Genomic DNA, 21,628 nt, shown 5'->3' with positions numbered 1-21,628 from the left:
TACTGTGAGAAATCTTGGAGTCATTTTTGATCAGGATATGGCATTCAAAGCGCATATTAAACAAATATGTAGGACTGATTTTTTGCATTTACACAATATCTCTAAAATCAGAAAGGTCTTGTCTCAGAGTGATGCTGAAAAACTAATTCATGCATTTATTTCCTCTAGGCTGGACTATTGTAATTCATTATTATCAGGTTGTCCTAAAAGTTCCCTAAAAAGCCTTCAGTTAATTCAAAATGCTGCAGCTAGAGTACTGACGGGGACTAGAAGGAGAGAGCATATCTCACCCATATTGGCCTCTCTTCATTGGCTTCCTGTTAATTCTAGAATAGAATTTAAAATTCTTCTTCTTACTTATAAGGTTTTGAATAATCAGGTCCCATCTTATCTTAGGGACCTCTTAGTACCATATCACCCCAATAGAGCGCTTCGCTCTCAGACTGCAGGCTTACTTGTAGTTCCTAGGGTTTGTAAGAGTAGAATGGGAGGCAGAGCCTTCAGCTTTCAGGCTCCTCTCCTGTGGAACCAGCTCCCAATTCAGATCAGGGAGACAGACACCCTCTCTACTTTTAAGATTAGGCTTAAAACTTTCCTTTTTGCTAAAGCTTATAGTTAGGGCTGGATCAGGTGACCCTGAACCATCCCTTAGTTATGCTGCTATAGACGTAGACTGCTGGGGGGTTCCCATGATGCACTGTTTCTTTCTCTTTTTGCTCTGTATGCACCACTCTGCATTTAATCATTAGTGATCGATCTCTGCTCCCCTCCACAGCATGTCTTTTTCCTGGTTCTCTCCCTCAGCCCCAACCAGTCCCAGCAGAAGACTGCCCCTCCCTGAGCCTGGTTCTGCTGGAGGTTTCTTCCTGTTAAAAGGGAGTTTTTCCTTCCCACTGTAGCCAAGTGCTTGCTCACAGGGGGTCGTTTTGACCGTTGGGGTTTTACATAATTATTGTATGGCCTTGCCTTACAATATAAAGCGCCTTGGGGCAACTGTTTGTTGTGATTTGGCGCTATATAAAAAAATTGATTGATTGATTAAATAGACAATAGACTGTTGCTGTCACTGCTTGTTCGTGTGTGGTTGTTTGTCCTGGAATGTTGTGTGGCTGGGGTCCCGTCTCACTTTTTATCACTTCACGGTTATTGCTGTTGCCACTTGTCTTTCGTTCTTGCCTGTCTTCATGTTGTTTTGGTGATCGGCTCTTCCTGATAGAAGTTGGCTTTGAGTAGGATGTTGTAGGCTAATCAGGAAGGGCAGATGGGGGTCACACCACGTTTACTCATGCACTGCACACTATCTGTCTTTCAAGAAAAAAATTACACAGTAAAATCACTGGTGTAAAACTAACACTGACAGTGTTAAATTAACACTGAGAGTGTAGATATGGTCCCACTCTGGTCAGAGTGGGACCATATGTTCACTGTCAGTTCACTGAAGTGATAAGACAGACCCCTGTAGAACCCCAAATTTCATGTCACTAAGGTTAAAGGTAGTGTTATTGTACAAAACACAGTGAGAACAACTGGTCAGGTATGATGTCAACCATACAAGAGCATTCTGAATAATCCCAGAGTTCTCCCCAGACAATGGCGTTACACCATTATAGTGTTATCACAGTGCTGTTATACTGTGCCCTGCCCTCAGGTAGTTTTCTAATCCAGCCAGGCTGTGTCTGTGCTGAACTGCCTGCTCTTCCCTCCCCCACCGGCAGAGAGCCGAGGAGAACAGTGCTGCAGCTCAGAGTGAGAGATCACAGCATCTCACAGTGAAAAAAAAAACTGTCAAAGTCTTCTTGCATAGCTCCAGAAATTCTGAAATTTATTTATAGGCTTTATTTTACAGTTGAAAGCCTTCATGTTTCCAAAGTTTGCTCAAATACGATGTGAAAGTGAAGGAGAGAGAGAAGAGGAAAAGTGTGAACAGGGGAGCAGCGAAGCAATTTTAATCAACGATCATCTTCACCACACAGCTTCAGTGAAACAGTAAAGTGTGAAAAACTGAGAAAGTTTTTCATCGAGGGTTTCATCTTTAAAAGAGCAGATTTACTCCTTTACTTCTTCCAGTTACTTCTTACAGAATTTTTTCATTTTCGTTTTATTATTGTTGTTTATGCACCAATGACCCCAAATCCAATTAAATGTATGTGAGAACTTACTTGGCAATAAATCTGATTCTGATTCTGGATTGACAATCAAATCAGTCCAGATTTAGCTCTTGTTGAAACAAGACAATTAGGGGTTATAATGTTTTAAAAGTATGCAATCCCACTCAGAAATGTTGGAAAAACCCTAAACTGTCAACATGACAGAAAAACTCTGCCTATCTTACTGGATTAAAGGTACAGTGTGTCATTTTTGAAGAAGAGAAAAATGCTATGTCCATTAAATATTAATGTGTTTTTAAACTTTTCGTTATTTATTTTCTTAACTTAGACAGAAAAATGTAAAAAAAGAACTTTCATTTCTGTTCTAGACCTCTAGCGTTATGCTTGAAGTCATGCAAGTAGTCATTGAACCAAGGTGACTGCGTTTTGGGGGGGCGTGGTTTTAATATAGGTGGTGCAATCATGTTGAGTGTAGTTTTGAGCCCTGAGTTTAAACTATCCACAAGACTGTCTACTGACTGGGCATTTTCCAAATGTGAAGCTAAGATATCAGGCAGTCTAACTGAGTTCAGTCGTAGTTGAGGAACTGATGCGTCGCCGCAGTGATAAATAAGGTTGTTGTTCCACTAAACATGGCAGCGAAACTGTAAACCTAATAAGTGAGTGATCAGAGACCACTGATGCAAGAGGCATGATGTCAGTATTCGTGACAGCAATACCACGTGCGAGAACCAAATCCAGGGTATTTCCACTAATGTGCGTTGAATCCTGAATGCCTTGCTGAAATTCTAATACATCCACAATTTCCATAAATGATTTGTAGAGAGGATCAGAAGGTTTATTTATATGAATGCTGAGGTCACCAGAAATCAGAATGTTATCTGCACTAGTCGACAAGTTAGAGATGAACTAACCAAATTCATCTAAGAATTCAGATTATGGGCCAGGGGGTCTATATACAGTGACAAAGCAATACGGCTGATTTTTATTCTTCTGACCTTGGCAATACATAGCATCGTGGGCAGAGTCACAAATATAATTCATTTGAACATCTGATTTGTTGAATCAGCGCAACACCCCCGCCTTGCTTCACATCACGAGGGACGTGACTAAATGTGTACGCTGGTGGGCAGGCCTCATTTAAGGGGAGGAGAGCTGTAGGTTTAAGCCAGGTTTCACATAACCCAGTCATATCTAAGCGATGATCCATAATTAGATCATTAAATTTGAGGACAGTGATCTTATGTTAATCAGACCCAGACAAGGACCTCAGTGGGGTTGACAGTTGGACTGTTTAGATTTAGGGGTGGTTTCAGAGTTGCATATATAAGATGCCTGGAAGCAGGTTTAGGTTTGAGACATTGCACGTGGGTTGTAGGTAGCAGACACGAAATATTTGATATTGCTGGAACAGCTAACGGGCCATCCTCCATTTAAACATCATCCAATGTAGTAGAGAAGCTTGAATCTTCGAATGGACTGGGTTGCTTGACGCGAGGACGTTTCGCTTCAAATCGCAGAAGCTTCCTCAGCTAAAATTCTTGCTCTGGTAGTCTGACTTCTGTCTGACCCTTGTCGAGAAGAACCAATCATCCAGTGTAGTAATGGGTATTAAGTTTGCAAAGCATATCCCTCTATGATTTCCTGGAATCCTGGGATACGCACCATAATCAGGGTCTGTTCCTTACTTCTTTACTTCTTCTATCAAAAGCATTATTTAATAATGTGTTTTTTTTAAAGGTCTAACCCTAAAGGTTTAATCCTCATTAATATGCATGTTCACTGGAGAGACCTATGGTTTAAGTATAAAGTGTCAAGTGTTTGTTATTGAGCTATAATGTTCACAATGTGCCTCTGAGCATTTTTATGAAAGTATACATCACACTGTTATGTCAAAAACATTCACATAAGTAAGCCCCTTTGGCTCCTCCCTGATTTCACTTGGGGTTGCCACAGCAGAGCCAAGGTGGATCTGCATGTTGACTTAGCAAGTTTTAGGCTGGATGCCTTTCCTGACACAACGCCATATTACACGGAGAGTGGACAGGGGTGGGTTGGGACCTGGAACCTTCTACAGTAGAAAAAGAAACACTAACAACTTGGTCACCCTTCCTCCACCATGGCAAAGGCATTCATGAATCTCCATTTAAAGTATCCTGCCACTTTTAACCAAATGAATTTCTGACTGACCTGCATGTTTTCAGTGGCATCCCCCAGCAAGCCGCCGAAGGTGATGGCGTTTGTCACAGTTCCCAGGTAAATAAACAAAATGGCAGACAGCGCCTGGATGTGTAATGCATCGGTGAAATCACTGACAAAGAAAGGTGCTTTTCTTTTGATGTCAAGTATGAAACCTCCACAAAACCTGAAGGCAAAGAAATGAAATATACTAATATTCCTGAAATTAAAACATAATCACAACAACAACATAAATGTCTCCTAATGTGATTTATTTGAGACTGTATCTGGCTCAGATCAGGATGTCACACCTTCCCGTCTTCTGCAGCTCCTCCCCTACAACGTGTCCCCCTCCGTGACCTTCGTCATAAGGCGCATCTCCATTCATCTGCATGTTTCCTCCTGCTGCATAGATGTTTTTTCTAAAATACACAAAAAACACACACACACTTAGAGCCAGGCGGTAAACAGTTTCAGGTCATGGAACAGTTGGATTTTGTGGCCTCAGGTGAATACAGACAGGGACCTTTTTTGTGGTGGGGGGAGGGATTTTGGAGGTTCTATCCTGATGGCGGGGTCCCATTCTCCAGGAGGAAGCACGGTCACCTCGTCCATGAACTCATCGATGCCGGCCAACAGGTCTTGTCTGTCCTTGGCCTTATATGCAATGTCATGGAAGATCTGAAGGACAGAGGACAAAATATTTCATAAAATGTTGAAACACACATTGGTGGCAGGAAGTCAATGGAATTCAAAGTAAATAGAAATGAGAGTCACTCAGAAAACTCTGGCTGACTGTTTAAGCGTATGAGAACACTTAAACATTTGTTGTTACAAAGCTTATGATTCATCCAGATGTGTAAAAATCTGTTTTTTGTTTTGTTTTTTCTAATAAAAAACTGATCACAATCAAATGGAAATTAAAGAAACTGACAAACTTATTTCAGGCTACACATCTTTAACCACACCTGGTTCACCATGCATGTGATGATGTGTTTTTTTTTTTTTTTTTTTACTGCAACAAGGCTAGACATATCCAAGAGGTGGCAGACAGGTACAGAGTAATTATGATAATCATAATTATGTGCCCTTTTAATTTAGAGATTTACAAGATGATGGCATTTATTGTTTCTGAGTTATGATATTTTTCCCACTATCTTTTACTGAGTATGTGCCTTTGCTTTTTCAAAATGGAAAATGGAGGCTAAAGTTGCTAAATAGTTAATTGGAATTTTTTATATCGCTTGTATTAAATCAAACAATCTACACTATAGGTACATCTTGATTGTTTTTGTTCTTGTTTCATTTCAACTCCACTGTGGTAGTGTACACAGGCAAAATTACTAAAACTGTGTCATTGTCCAATTACTTATGAACCTGACTGTATTTGTTGATGAGGAACAAACCAAGTGGCATTTGTCTTATGAATGTCATAAGAGATGAATGTCATAAGAGAAATCCAGCATTAAAATGTAGTCCAACCTCATCTGACATCAGTGTGGCGATGGATCGACCAATCTCGTGGTACAACTTGGGTTTGCCTTTGGGACCAAGCAGGATGAATAAGAATCTGCAAATGGGGAGAAAAAAATATGTTAATAATAAGTGAGCTGTGAATGTGGAACTGTCGTTTTGATGTGGGAGTTTTATGTGTGAAGGAATAAAATAAATAAATAAATAAATAAATAAAAACCCTGCAAAGCCCACTGGAAGTAAACTTATTGTAACTGACTCAGTATTTTGACATTTTTTCTCTTTCATTCGATAATTTACTAAACTACATGTGCATAATGTGCAGTGTGACTCTATCAGGCTACAGATATCTAGGCAGATCTGCAACAATTAGGGACAAAAAAATTCTATGGGGGCATCTGGTTTCTACAAAACAAAGATCAGGTGATTGAAAACAATCAGAGGTGGGCCATCAAGGCCAGAAAGACCTTCTGTACTGGCCTAGCTGTATAGTATTGAGGGGGAACATGGTGAATTTTTGATTGTCTATGTTTTTAATACACAATGGCTGAAGTAGGAGAACAAACGGGTTTGTTGGTGGATTTAGTGAACAACTGTGAACTGAATGATCCTGTTATTGCACTGTTTGTAAAGAAAGACAGGAGGATAGAGTTTGTCTTAAAGTGTGATGTCTGTGGTCTGTCTGTATCAATGTTTATGTAGCAGGTGAAACATGCACAGCAGCTTGACTGTATTTGTTTATTGTTTGTTTAGATTTAGGGGTAATAAACACAAAATGCATTGGTGCATTTTATGTTTATGACATTTTTGCTTGGTTAGTGGTCATGTAAGCACATGGGGATGGCTGCTGTGAGTTTACTTTTCATGTAAACACATGTGGATGGCTGCTGTGAGTTTACTTTTCGTGTAAGCACATGTGGATGGCTGCTGTGAGTTTACTTTTGTTTCTTAAGTAATAAGTGATCTGAGTTACACGCAATGTTTATTTGTGATACTCCACCACTGTGTTTAATTGTGCTTAATTGTTTAATTGAAATACTTGCACTGTTTAATCCAAGACATCACAATGAAACTGAAACAAGAAGGCACACTCTTGCCACCGGTGAACTGTACCATGGTATTCAATTTGTTGATTGTTGGATTGATCAATTTGATAGATAAATGAGGAGATATCCACCGAAGCGTGTATTCTATGTTCTGATAGTGTATTTGGAAAAAAAATGTGTTTTCAACCTGACCACACCACCACAATGTGATTTGGGGAAATTAAATATTGGCAATTCTCCTTTCAAGATTTAAAGCTGGAAGGTTTATAATGCTGATGTTATTTTGTGGCTGATTAGTTAGGGTAGTAATATGAAAAATAGCGAGATGATACTGACAAAGAATAAATAAATACAGCTCCAAGGGATAATAAATTACAATCACTTTGTTCAGTTAAATGGGCCATACTTAGAGGGTCTTGATAAAGCGTGATCATGCTCAAATTCAAATATTTATTTGGCATGCCCAGATCAAATTTAGTGAAAACGTTTTATTGAAATTATTATGGACACTAGTGTGATTAATGCATACATGCTCTCAAGCTTGCATGCACGTATACACTGACAAAGCAAAATATTCTGTTCTCCTTCAGACCATACAGCTGGCACTGCATAACAAACGTGATCACTGCAGAGTTCACAATATTCACTTTTTTTTTTCTTTTTTTGTGTGACAATAAGTTGCAGAATTCTTGGTAATGTTTTAAAATGCTGTGGGGGTTGCAGTATATGTTAAAATTCAACAGCATCAAAACGTACATTAAACAGGGGCGCACTTTTGGGCCCATAAATCAAACCCTCTGCTGCAGTGACTTTAGTTTTTTACAACATAAATTTTATCCAAATCTCAGCTACCTTGAGGGAAGAGGAACCTCAGTTAATGCTCCCAGCATCACAGCTTGCTGCAGACGAACAAATGCCACAAATGGTGTGTCCAAGAAGTCCACCTCCCCCACCAGCACGTTGCAGGCCTCTGCGTCTCTGGGCAACTTCTTCATGAACTTGTTCTTCAACTAAAAGCACAAAAGAGCAAAAGAGTTCACAACAGCAAGATACCAATATAATGTGTGGTGAATTTAAAAAAACCTACATCAGGACAATTAGTCTTCAGAATTTAAAACCCATTCTTTTTAGTTTAAATATCAAACCAGGAGGATCCTGAGGAAGGAAAATAACTACTTTTTCTATTAGAGCTACGGTGAAATATGTGAGAATAAAAGGTCAGATACGTGGCAAGCACAGCAGGTTCACCATTGTATCTCTGCAGGGCAATAAAAGATCATCTTTGTGTCTCTGGGAAAGCATCTGTTGCTCACACAAATGTTTATATTCAGTGCCATAGTGAGAAAGGCCTTTAAAACACCATTTACGGTACATCCATAAAGTTTTAACAGCGCTTCACTTTTTCCACATTTTGTTATGTTATAGCCTTATTCCAGGAGTGGTGGCTATGTGGTTAGTGCTCTTGGTTTCAATGTGAAAGGTTCTTGGTTCAAAACTCATCCCTGCCACATTTCTCCATGTAATTTGGGGTTGTGTAAGGAAGGGCATCTGGCATAAAACTTGTGCCAAATCAACATGCCGATTCACCTTAGATCTGCTGTGGCAACTCCGGATGAAATTCAGTTAATTGGATGTGATTTGTAAAGGCACACACCTGTCTACATATGAGGTCCCACAGTTGACAGCATGTCAGAGCACAAACCAAGCGTAAAGTTAATGGAATTGTCTGTAGACCGTCCAGACGAGATTGTCTTGAGGCACGAATCTGGGGAAGAGTACAGACACATTTTTGCTGCTTTGAAGGTCCCAATGAGCACATTGGCCTCATCATCCGTAAACTGAAGCAGTTCAGATCCACCAGGACTCTTCGTAGAGCTGGCTGCCCGTCTAAACTGAGCCATTGAAGAAGAAGGGCCTGAGTCAGGGAGGTGGCCAAGGAAGAGAATCTTCCAGAAGGACAACCATCTCTGCAGCAATCGACCAATCAGGCCTGTATGGTTGAGTGGCCAGACAGAAGCCACTCCTTAGTGAAAGGCACATGGCACCACTTGGAGTTTGCCAAAAGGCACATGAAGGACTCTCAGACCATGAGAAACAAAATTTTATTTTCTGATGAGACAAAGATTGAACTCTTTGGCATGAATGTCAGGAGTCATGTTTGGAGGAAACCAGGCACCATCCCTACAGTGAAGCATGGTGGTTGCAGCATCATGCTGTGGGGATGTTTTTCAGCAGCAGGAAATGGGAGACTAGTCAGGATTGAGGGAAAGATGAACGCAGTAATCTACAGAGACATCCTGGATGAAAACCTGCTCCAGAGCGCTCTTGAACTCAGACTGTGGCAACTGTTCATCTTTCAGCAGGACATTGACCCTAAGCACACAGCCAAGATATCAAAGGAGTGGCTTCAGGACAACTCTGTGAATGTCCTTGAGTGGCCCAGCCAGAGCCCAGATCTGAATCTGATTGAACATCTCTGGAGAGATCTGAAAATGGCTGTGCAACAACGCTCCCCAACCAACCTGATGGAGCTTGAGAGGTGCTGCAAAGAGGAATTGGCAAAACTGCCCAAAGATAGGTGCACCAAACCTGTGGCATCATATTCAAGAAGACTTGAGGCTATAATTGCTGGCAAAGGTGCATTACGCAAAAGATGTGAATACTTATGAACATGTGATTTCTTAGTTTTTATTTTTAATACATTTGGGGGAAAAAAAACCTTTCATGTTGCCATTGTGGGGAGTTGTGAGTAGAATTTTTAGGGGAAAAATGAATTTATTCTTTTTTTAAATCAGGCTGCAAAATAACAAAATGTAGAAAAAGTGATGTGCTGTGAATACTTTCTGGATGCACTGAATACAGCTGTGAGTATATGTAGTTGTAGTCATGGATGCTGGACACTAAAAAGTAACAAGATCCATAATCTTAGCAGAGCCCTAACAAGGGCAAAATATTTTCTGATGTAATAATGTAGTGACATACACGTTGTGTATGTCCTGGTGAGAAAAAGACAAAAATCAGTGTTGAGGGGTACTTTGCTGAAAGGTATATACATAAAACTGATTCATCTGCACTCAGAAAGATGAATCAAGAAGTTAAAGGGAAATCCACGGAAAACTGCACTCACCAACATAAACATAAAATTCTTGTCACATTTTTGCCCCCCATCAGTCAGACAGATGGACAAGAAATTATGTCCCTCTGTGTGTCCGTCCATCTGTCTGAAACGCTGTACTCCCTATAACGTCTAATCAGTTTGAGATAAGTTTACTAAATTTACAGCAGGGATGCATCCTTTAAAAGTCTAGGTCAAGTTCAATGATGAGTGACCTTGACAAAATATTGACAGTCACAGAGCCAAGACCAGCATCTGTGTGTGATGACGGCTGTACTCTTAATAACCTTCCATGGATTTCAAACAGGTTCATCAAATGTGTAGCAGGGATGCATCCCTTGAATAGACTGGTGGCAAAATTTCAAATTTTCACTTTCGGGGTGACGGAATGTTAGCAGCTGGGATCCATGTCAGCTGGTTAATATGACCCATACTGAACACCTTTGAGGTGGATGCCACTTAATTTAGGCTTTTATTGGTTTTTAAAATAAAAAACAAAATGGCCGCCTTAGCGGTTTTTAGTCAAATTTCAATAAAACATGATATCTCTGATTGTAGGCAAGCTATCATTATGAAATTTGGCATGCTAACCTTGTTAGCTCACACAATAAATGAACAAATATAGTAGCTGCCGAAATAATATTTATCTGTTGATTACAAAATAATAAACAAAAAATGTAATTATTTTGTCATTTTTGCGATTTAGGTATATGAAATGATACAAACACATTACAATGTGAACACATAATGCTCTCTATTACTAACACAAAAACATTTAAAATGTGATCAACACATCCGTACAAAATATCGTCTAATCCGAGTCGTGTGAGTCAGAATTATTACAAGGATTCCAACAAGTTCTATCACTACAGCCACATCCAGCAGTACATCGCAGCTTCTTTGAGCTGCATCAACATCATGCAGAAGCACAGTTTTTACACTGGCACTGCGTTAGTTGACGGTACTCGCCAGGAAATGGCTCTTCAGTCATCAGATGTGGTAGTGTTTGTCCTGTGGAAGGATCTTTGTACCAGCCATTCCCAACAGGAAAGGGGATCTGGTTGTGTATCCACTGATGAATGCCAGACAACACACCAGCGGTGTGCTCGCTTGATGTGTTGTTGCAGCTAAGACTGGGTCGGAGGTAACTTCTCAAGGTCTTTTGAACCTTTGTTGAAGAGTTGAACCGAACATCGTTGATCTTCGTGTCAGTTTCATAGCCCGAGTATAACCGACAAATGAACTCTTCAGCATTTGCCAGTGTTTCATCACTGAGAGTCCCATGTCCAAGGCCATCCAGCAGTGAGTAGTGTTGTTTGAATATCTTCCAGGCCGTTGTTTTTCCAATCCCACACAACTGACTGACAGTGTCGCACCCAGTAAGTGCGTGAAACGCTGGAGTTTTTGAGAGAGCTTGATCAATGTTTATGCTGTGTACAGCAACATAGGTCCATTGCTTTGCTGTTCCAGTCCGAAACCATAGCTCTGGAGAAAGCTGGTTTGCAAAGTACACCAACAGTACTAGGACATCGGTATCTCTTGAATGGACAACAATTCTCTGAAATCCTTGTGTTGTCAGTGTTGTGGCATGAAGGATTATTCAGGTGTCTGTTTCATTGTGAGTTGATCTGAGACAAATGATATCTGTTCCCAGAGATGACTCAGCTGCTGTTCGTTCCTGGAATCCCCCAGCTGTTACAATGTCACAGTTCTGCAAAATTGACTTTTCTCAATGTATGATCTCCAAACTCAAGAAGTTTTCCAAATCCTGTTTGTTTTCAGGGTGGTCAATGAATTGCTTCCAGTTGACAGGCAACGGGACATCCGAGTTCTTGATTTTCCAATGAATTGGGCAGCTTTTCCCTGTCCGTTGAAGTTGAGTTCTATCCTTGATGGTTCTGCCTTCATAACGGTCAAAAACAATGTCAACTCGAGAACAAGTCTCACTGAAGTGGCTGAACACTGATCTGACAAACACATCTGCCAGCTGTCCAAAGTTCCTGGCATTGGCTGGCTTGCCAATTGCTTGAACAAGAGCTTGTCCATCAATTATCACACATGATTTGAGATGTGTGGCTGGAAGCTGATTTTCCACAGTTGTCACTGACTGAAGAATTTGTCCAAGAACTGCTTTGTTTGGTGACCATAGAGATCTTGATGTATCTGCCAGAGTGAGTAGAACTGGTGACAGTTCATGGGAAAGGATTTTCTTCAAATCAATGTGACGACCAGCATCTTTTGAAATGAGCAAGCGTCAAAGCAGATCGAAACGTGTTTCGACCAATTATCTTTGTGTGATAAGTCCTTGGTCTGTACTTGGTACATGGTTTTCAGTGTTGGACTTTTGGACTGTTGCAGGTTGCCATGAAATCCCAAATCTTTTCTGATGAGACGTGACTGAACCAAAGCTTTCAACTTCTCTTGACCTTGGGCTTGTGCTGTCAAAAGAGAGTCAGTGATATGCTGTGGAGCAACATCCCAAATTCTATGATGACAGCTTGCCTACAATCAGAGATAGTGTGTTTTATTGAAATTTTACTAAAACGGCTAAGGTGGCCTTTTTGTTTTATTTTAAAAATCAATAAAAGCCTAAATTAAGTGGCATCCACCTCAAAAGTGTTCAGTATGGGTCATATTAACCAGCTGACATGGGTGCCAGCTGCTAATATTCTGTCACCCCTAAAGTGATTTCTAGGCCTCTTTTCAGATTTTGCCGCCAGTCTAGAAGGTCTATGCCAACTTCAATGATGATTAACCCTGACCCCATTTTGAAGGTCACAGGGCCGAAAATATCTGCAACACTCTACTCCCAATACCCTTTCAAAGAACTAACACAGGTTTACCAAATTGGAAGCAAGGATACATCTCTTGAAGGTCTGGGTCAAGTTCAATGATGAACTGCCTTCATCTAATTTTGAAGATCACAGAGTCAAAAGCTGTGTCTTGTACAATGAACACCGACGTCTCTATACATTTCCAGGGATTTCATTTGCCGCAAAGATGCATCCCTTGGAGATCTTGGTCAGGTTCCTACTCCAGCACAAACATCCACACCTTTTCCAAACCAATAAAATTATGACTTACACACAAATTGTTCCTGGTTGCCTTTTTTCTCTGAATGTAGTCATCCCTATAAAAACGTGGAAACTAGTCTCCACAGTGATCATTACAATGCAGTTTGATGTTGCCTTGTTACATTCTTAATATTATGACATGACATGAAAACACTTCTGCAAAGGGGGCACAAAGCCTTCAGGCCAATATCACATTTTCATTTTGGTGATAAGCATAAAAGGTGCTGTAGGTTGAACAAGTTGATGGCACATTAGAGTCACTCTTTGGGGACATCTGGCAAAGCTTCAGTGGCAGTTATCTCTAGCCACTCACTCATGAATTTACAGTTAAATACAGGGTCTGAAGTTCACATGTCTACAGCTCTTATCACAGACTCTCAGGAACATTGTTTCACTATATCTGAAGTTCCCACTGATTACAAAAGAGTATTTTGCAGTTGTGGTAATTAATTAATCAAACATAAAAGAAGGAAAATCAAACTTCAGATATGACTGTGATAGAAAACTGTTATATATTAAAGGCATTAGAAAAATGTACAATAGCTGAGGAATGAAGGCTGAAGAGAACTTGGAATGTTTTGCACCAGGTTAACCTTTTCATGTTGTGTGAATTTTGTGAGATTTAATAAATTTGAACTCTGTGAGTAAATTCACAAAACAATGCAAAACACTAATTATGCAACAACTGTCACATCTGGACTAGGACTTGGAGCGATTCAAGATACCCACAAAGGATTACATGGAAGGAGTAAACTTTATCCCATCTTTGAAACCACTGAGAAGTACAAGCGGTGGACTCGAGTCGTGCTTGTGGTCGACCACATTTCTCCCACAAACATGTCAAGAAGGACAAATACATCTATTTCAAGCACTTTGTTGGTGAAGCTTGGCCAAATATTGAGCATACAGAGTTCCGGACCTTATTCCAGCCACATTTCTCCAAAAGCAAGTAAGTCATGTTTCCCACAGGGCAGATGCTACATGTCCAAAAGAGAGACTATTATTTTGGTATTTTCTCTAAAGTTATCAGTGGTATAGTGCTTGTAGTGGTAGACATTGTGTCAATTATTGCGCCTGAATCACGCGCGCTTCATATGCAAATAGCCATAATGTTGTTAAAGCACATTTTAAAGCTATACATAATACTGTGAAACAGCGGTATTTTTGCCCACTGTTATCATACCATCCAAATCACATACCAGCCCATGCCTTCTACTGACCAACTACTGTCAAATCCAGAGAGATCCAATCAGAGTCAGTTGAGCCTATTTGACAAAGATGTTTGTAAATGACGAAGTCAGGAGGTTAAGCCAGCGTAACTGCACACCACAACCTGTGTCCAATCACAGCTAAACTGCCCAGGACTGCTCTTGTAAAATATATCTCAAATGGGTTGGGTGTTTGCGTGACTACACAAATACATATACACATACATACATACATACATAGAAGGTGTTTGCTAGTTTTGGTTTGTAACACCATTGAGTGGCTGACAGAGGAAACATTTAAGAAGTGGATTCAGCTACCACAGTGAATATTTATAGTTAAAGTGGGCGTGGAAGAGCTTCAGTCTCGTCTCTTTTTTACGACTATATTCATTCAACAGGAGCTCTCACTGGGTCACTCTGACCCAAATCCTTTGTTTCAGAGTCACGGTGTGGGATGAGACAACAAACAATGACACTATTCTGCTTTGAGAACTGAATGAGCTTGACAAGACCCATTGAATTTACAGATCCAACCAGCCACTGAACCAAACTAACTAAATGAAAGAAGACTGTTAAAACTGGAATGAATGAATAAATATGTATTAATTACATTTTCTGCAGTATATTTCCCTTGTCCATCTGGAATCACGTGTGGATATTACACACCATATCTCTGGAAACACCCATTAAACGGTGTTAAGTTTGGTGTCAAATTATTTGCAATGCCCAGGTTTCTACACACTCCAATTGTTGAGCGATCTGTTTCTAGGTGATATATTTCTTTAATTGTCCTGCATGTTAGTGAAGTGCCAATAGCAAGGTATTGTTTTCACAGGTGTGGGATAACAAAAAATGCTGGACAGATTTACAAACTTGGTGGGAATATTATTTGGATAGATACAGTATGTAGAGGTGATTAGACTTTCAAGTAGTTTGGTCAAAGGTCAAGAACAACTTGGACTGTAGAATATCTCAACAACCAATAAGCTTAGATGGATGAGCTAATCACTGACTGATATGAGAGCAGCATGGTGGCTTAGTGGTTAGCACAAGAAGGTTCTGGGATCACTTCCCACCTGTGGCATTGCTGTGTGGAGCTGCCTGTTCTCCCCGTGTTCACATGGGTTCTCTCGAGGTGCTCCGTCTTCCTCCCACATCCAGAGACATTGGAAACTTTAAAATTGACCGCAGCTGAGAGTGAGACCATGGCGTTCTGTCCAGGGGGTACCCTACCTCTCACCCTAAGACTACTGGGATAGGCCCCAGCCCCCCTGTGACCCTTATTTGGAGTAAGCGGCTAAGAGAATGAATGATTGATATGAATGGCTTTATAATGAAGTCATACATAAATAGACTGCATTTCTACACTGAAATAGAAATGCAGTCTATGAAATGGAGACTGCTGACGCTGGATCACAGATCTGGCAACTTGTTTCTGACGGATTGTTTGTTGTTGTGACACTATTCTGAACTTCACACGGTTGTATACATTTCTTTTATTTCTGTTAGCACTCGTCTGGTTATTAATTGTATCTACTCTGAACGTTATTTAACTATAGTCCTGTTGTAATTCACTAGCAGTTAGTATTCACTAGCAGTTAGCATTCGCTAGCGGTTAGCTTTCGCTAGCTAGGTCGACTCCCCCCCCCCACCCACCCCCCGGTCGTTATTTTTATAGCTGTTTCTTTTTTACCTGGTTAATACTTCTGTTAGTTTTTCAGTCGAACTGCTGTGAATTTTAAGTAATTATTTTACTCCTGTGTAAATCTTAGGAGTGGCTAGCGTTAGCTACTTCGGACCCCGTTTTCATTTTTTCATTTCATTTTTTTTATATACTTCTGTTAGTTAACTGTTAGTGTAACTGTTGTGAACTTTAGCTTAGTAGTTTACTCTTGTGTTAATCTTAGGAGTGGTTTATATATATATATATATATATATATATATATATATATATATATATATATATATATATAGATAGATAGATAGATAGATAGATAGATAGATAGATAGATAGATAGATAGATAGATACTGTTCCTACATGTGTAATACTTCTGCTACTCTTTCAGTGTAACTGCTGTGAACTTTAATTAATTTATGTGCGTCTGTGTGAGCCTTACGAGTGGTTAGCTTTCTTGGCTATACTCTTGAATTTCCTAGTGCACAAAGTACACTACTTTACCTACTTTACAACCTCCACAAATCCTGTGTGATGCTGGAAGATAGGGTGGCTCTCTTAGAGAGCCGTGTCCGTAAGTTAGAGCAGCTTCTTAGCGCAGTGGAGTTAGATGTTACGGGCACTCCAGATGAGGTTAGTGCTGGGCTGGCTAGCAAGCCCATTAGCATCAGCCTAGAAACACCGGCTGTGGGGGGACGGTTTTCAGACTGTGGCTAGGCGGAGGAAGCCCCGTAGGGCTTAGTGCCCAGTTGTGGCATCCCGATCACACTGTGAATCGGTTCTCCCCCTTGGATTTACCTGATGTGAATTCCGCAAAGTCAGGTTACAGACGCTGGCTGACGTTAAATGTATTCCTGGGGTCAGAGCTCCCGACATTGCATCCCATCTTAGGGTGCTGACGCTGCAGAAAGGAAGACAGACAAAGGAACATAACATGAGATATAGTCACATAGTTATTCACGTCGGCACCAATGTTATCAGGATGAAGCACTCAGAGGTCACAAAAATGGACATAGAGAGGACTTGTGACCTTGCCAGAAAGATGCGTCGGCATCAATTAATAGTCTCTGGTCAACTCCCCTCCCGGGGTACTGATGAGGTGTTTAGCAGGCTGACATCATTAAATAGGTGGCTGGCGCAGTTTTGTAGACAGCAAAGCTTTAGCTTCATTGATAACTGGCCTTCGTTCTGGGGCCGTCGTGGCCTGCTGATGCCGGATGGCCTCCACCCTACTGGGGAAGGTGCCGCCATCTTGTCTGCGAACATAGATAGAGCTCTACAGGGAGGGTAACATTAGGAATCTACAGCAGGCCACAGAGCAGGTGATTAGAGACCCTGCAAGGCTTATGACAAATGTGGGTGTGGAATCCATTAGTTTAGCGGGGAAATTAGTGCAGAAAATCCACTATGGTGATAGTGCAGTTTATCTGCCAGGGAGGGAAATTCAACAAGTTGAGACTGTGGCCTGCTTCCGTAGACATGTCCATAAAAATCATAGAGGGATATGCTTTGCAAACTTAATACCCATTATTATATTGGATGATGTTGAAATTGTGGATGGCCCAGTGGTTGTTCCAGCAATAGCAAAGATTTCGTGTCTGCTACCTACAATGCGCGTGGAATGTCTCAAACCTAAACCTACTTCTAGGCATCTTATATATGCTACTCTGGAACCACCCCTAAACCCAAACAGTTCAACTGTCAACCCCACTGAGGTCCTTACACTGTCTCATTAACATAAGATCACTGTCCTCAAAATCATTGTTGATTAATGATTTAATTATTGATCATCACTTAGATATGATTGGGTTATGTGAAACCTGGCTTAAACCTACAGCTGTCCTCCCCTTAAATGAAGCCTGCCCACCAGCATATACATTTAGTCACGTCCCTCATGATGCAAAGCAAGGCGGGGGTGTTGCTCTTATTTATAAATCTAGGTTTAGCTTATTAGCTGTTGGGGATCACAAATATAACTCGTTTGAACATCTGATTCTCCATTCTGCTCAGGATATTACGCATTGCCAAGGTCAGAAGAATAAAAATCAGCCGTATTACTTTGTCACTGTATATAGGCCTCCTGGCCCATATTCTGAATTCTTAGATTAATTTGGTGCGTTCATCTCTAACTTGTCAACTAGTGCAGATAACATTCTGATCATTGGTGACTTTAACGTTCATATAAATAAGGCTTCTGATCCCCTCTGCAAATCATTTATGGAAATTGTGGATGCATTAGGATTTCAGCAATGCATTCGGGATTTGACGCACATCAGTGGAAATACCCTGGATCTGGTTCTCGCACGTGGTATTGCTGTCACGAATATTGACATCATGCCTCTTACATCAGTTGTCTCTGATCACTCACTTATTAAGTTTACAGTATCGCTGCCGTGTTTAGTGGAACAACAACCTTATTTATCACTGCAGCGATGCATCAACTCCTCAACTAAGACTGAACTAGAAGCTGGACTGCCTGATGTCTTAGCATCACTTTTGACAAATACCCAGTCAGTAGACAGATTTGTGGATAGTTTAAACTCAGTGCTCAAAACTACACTCGACATGATTGCACCACCTGTGTTGAAACTGTGCTCCCCCAAATCACAGTCAAATTGGTTCAATGATTACATGCATGACCTCAAGCATAAAGCAAGAGGTCTAGAATGTAAATGGCGTCATTCAAAATTAGAAGTATTCCACCTTGCGTGGCGTGATGCTATCTTAGACTATAAGCATGCATTATTGGCTACAAAGCGGACCTACTACTCTGATTTGATCAACAAAAACAAGCATAACTCAAATTTCTTGTTTGACACACTGGCAACACTTATTCATGGACAACCACCTGTAGCTAGCTCTCCTTTTACAGCACAATATCTCCTGGATTACTTTGAGAATAGATGACATTAGGTTGAACATATCCCAGCATGCCTTAACCCAGCCACTACACCATGCTATTGAGGTGGGCGCCACTACTGAGGTATTACCTAGATTTACAGAATTTGATAGTATCTCTCTAGGCATGTTGACGAAACTCGTAACGTCAACAAAAAGCACAACCTGTTTATTTGATCCTATACCAACAAAACTGTTTAAGGACCTGTGGCCCACTCTTGGGCCGATTGTGCTGGAAATTATTAATCTTTCTTTAACTTCTGGATCTGTTCCTAAATGTTTCAAATCTGCAGTGCTTAAACCATTACTTAAGAAACCTAATCTTGACCTTAGTGTATTGAAAAACTATCAGCCGATATCAAATCTATCATTTTGCTCTAAAATTCTGGCAAAGTGGTGTCACGGCAGCTCGTAGACTATCTTACTGAGAATAATCTCTTTGAGCCACTGCAGTCTGCTTTGAGAAAATATTATTCCACAGAGACGGCTCTCACTAAAGTGGCGAATGATCTTCTGCTTACAATGGATTCGGACACCACTACGGTTCTGTAGCTGTTAGATCTCAGTGCTGCATTTGATAGAGTGGATCATCATATTCTACTTGATAGGCTGGAAAATCATTTTGGGATTACTGGGAGTGCCCTTGCATGGCTGACGTCATACTTGACCAGTCGTTCTCACTGTGTTTTGTACAGTAACACTACCTCTAACCTTAGTGACATGAAATTTGGTGTTCCTCAGGGGTCTGTCTTAGACCCCCTGCTTTTCTCCCTTTATATAGCACCCCTTGGGCACATATTGCGGTGTTTTGGGATTACCTTTCACTGCTATGCAGATGATACTCAGCTATACGAGGTCTGTCCGTAAAGTATCGTACCTTTTTATTTTTTTCAAAAACTATATGGATTTCATTCATATGTTTGTACGTCAGACATGCTTGAACCCTCGTGCGCATGCGTGAGTTTTTCCACGCCTGTCGGTGACGTCATTCGCCTGTGAGCACGCCTTGTGGAAGGAGTGGTCCCGCCCCCTCGTCGGATTTTCATTGTCTGGAAATGGCGGAATGAAAAGGACTTTTTTTCCATCAGAATTTTTTCAGAAGCTGTTAGAGACTGGCACCTGGAAACCATTTGAAAAATTTATCTGGCTTTCAGTGAAAATTTTACAGGCTTCACAGAGAATAAGGACTTTAACTACAGGTTTAAGGACCCCTTTAAAGGACGGTCGGTGTGCCGCGCTGCGAGCTGCGACGACGCGGCACAAACCACTGGATCATTTCTAAGCTGATGGCTCTGTGGATACGAGACCGTCGTGTGCTCTTTCTCTGGTTATCACAAGACCTGGACATCAGCCATTTTCCAGCAGATTTCACTTTTAACAAGAGATTTTGTCATGGAAAGCCGTGCAGAGGCTTCGCGCGTCACGACCGATTCGCTGATGAAGCGAGACAAAGGAACACCTCCGTTTCGGCGTGTTAGAGGACAAGTTGGGACATGTCTATCTCGGCTTTCAGTGCTTACCAGTCGAGTGAGTATAAAAGAACTTGTGGAGAGCTGGACATGTCCCAACTTGTCCTCTAACACGCCGAAACGGAGGTGTTCCTTTGTCTCGCTTCATCAGCGAATCGGTCGTGACGCGCGAAGCCTCCGCGCGGCTTTCCATGACAAAATCCCTTGTTAAAAGTGAAATCTGCTGGAAAATGGCTGATGTCCAGGTCTTGTGATAACCAGAGAAAGAGCACACGATGGTCTCATATCCACAGAGCCATCAGCTTAGAAATGATCCAGTGGTTTGTGCCGCGTCGTCGCAGCTCGCAGCGCAGCGCACCGACCGTCCTTTAAAGGGGTCCTTAAACCTGTAGTTAAAGTCCTTATTCTCTGTGAAGCCCGTAAAATTTTCACTGAAAGCCAGATAAATTTTTCGAATGGTTTCCAGGTGCCAGTCTCTAACACCTTCTGAAAAAATTCTGATGGAAAAAAAGTCCTTTTCATTCCGCCATTTCCAGACAATGAAAATCCGACGAGGGGGCGGGACCACTCCTTCCACAAGGCGTGCTCACAGACAAATGGCGTCACCGACAGGCGTGGAAAAACTCACGCATGCGCACAAGGGTTCAAGCATGTCTGACGTAAAAACATATGAATGAAATCCATATAGTTTTTGAAAAAAATAAAAAGGTACGATACTTTACGGACAGACCTCGTATATGCCGATAACTGCTGGTAATTTTGTTCACATAAAATTCTTAGAAGATTGCCTTGCAGCAGTGAGACGTTGGATGTCTAGAAACTTCCTACTTTTAAACCCTGATAAGACTGAAATGATGGTTCTTGGTCCAGTGAGACATCGGCATCAATTTGACCAGTTAACACTCAGCCTAGGCTCGTGTGTCATACATCACACTGACAAAGTGAGGAACCTCGGGGTAATTTTTGATCCTTCGTTGTCCTTTGGCCTCCATATTACAAATAGTACTAGGACTGCTTTCTTCCACCTGCGAAATATAGAAGATTCGTCCCATCCTCTCTATGGCTGATGCTGAGACCCTGATACATGCGTTCATCTCTTCTAGATTGGACTACTGCAATGTTCTATTTTCTGGTTTACCGCAATCTAGCATTAGGGCTCTCCAAATGGTTCAAAATGCTGCAGCCAGACTTTTGACATGAAGCAGAAAGTTTGATCACATTACACCCATTTTGGCATCTCTTCACTGGCTTCCTGTCCCAGTGAGATCAGATTTTAAGGTTCTGCTACTAACCTATAAAATTATTCATGGACTGGCACCTCCCTACATAGCTGACCTAATTAAACCTTACGTATTGGCCCGGGCTTTACGTTCTCAGGGTGCA

General features: G+C 41.1%; 1 protein-coding gene across 1 annotated transcript in view; it reads right to left on the bottom strand.

Moving 5' to 3' along the window:
• slc4a4a (solute carrier family 4 member 4a) overlaps positions 1–21,628 on the bottom strand; it is a 229,100-nt gene that overhangs the window by 72,340 nt on the left and 135,132 nt on the right. Inside the window, 5 exon segments of the mRNA XM_034170791.1 lie at positions 4,299–4,473; positions 4,598–4,708; positions 4,813–4,967; positions 5,769–5,856; positions 7,658–7,815. Of these exon segments, the coding sequence (XP_034026682.1) occupies positions 4,299–4,473; positions 4,598–4,708; positions 4,813–4,967; positions 5,769–5,856; positions 7,658–7,815 (687 nt within the window).

The sequence above is a fragment of the Thalassophryne amazonica genome, chromosome 5 (genome assembly GCF_902500255.1).
Source record: "Thalassophryne amazonica chromosome 5, fThaAma1.1, whole genome shotgun sequence".
NCBI lineage: Eukaryota > Metazoa > Chordata > Actinopteri > Batrachoidiformes > Batrachoididae > Thalassophryne > Thalassophryne amazonica.
This window is presented reverse-complemented; position numbering and strand designations above follow the sequence as displayed.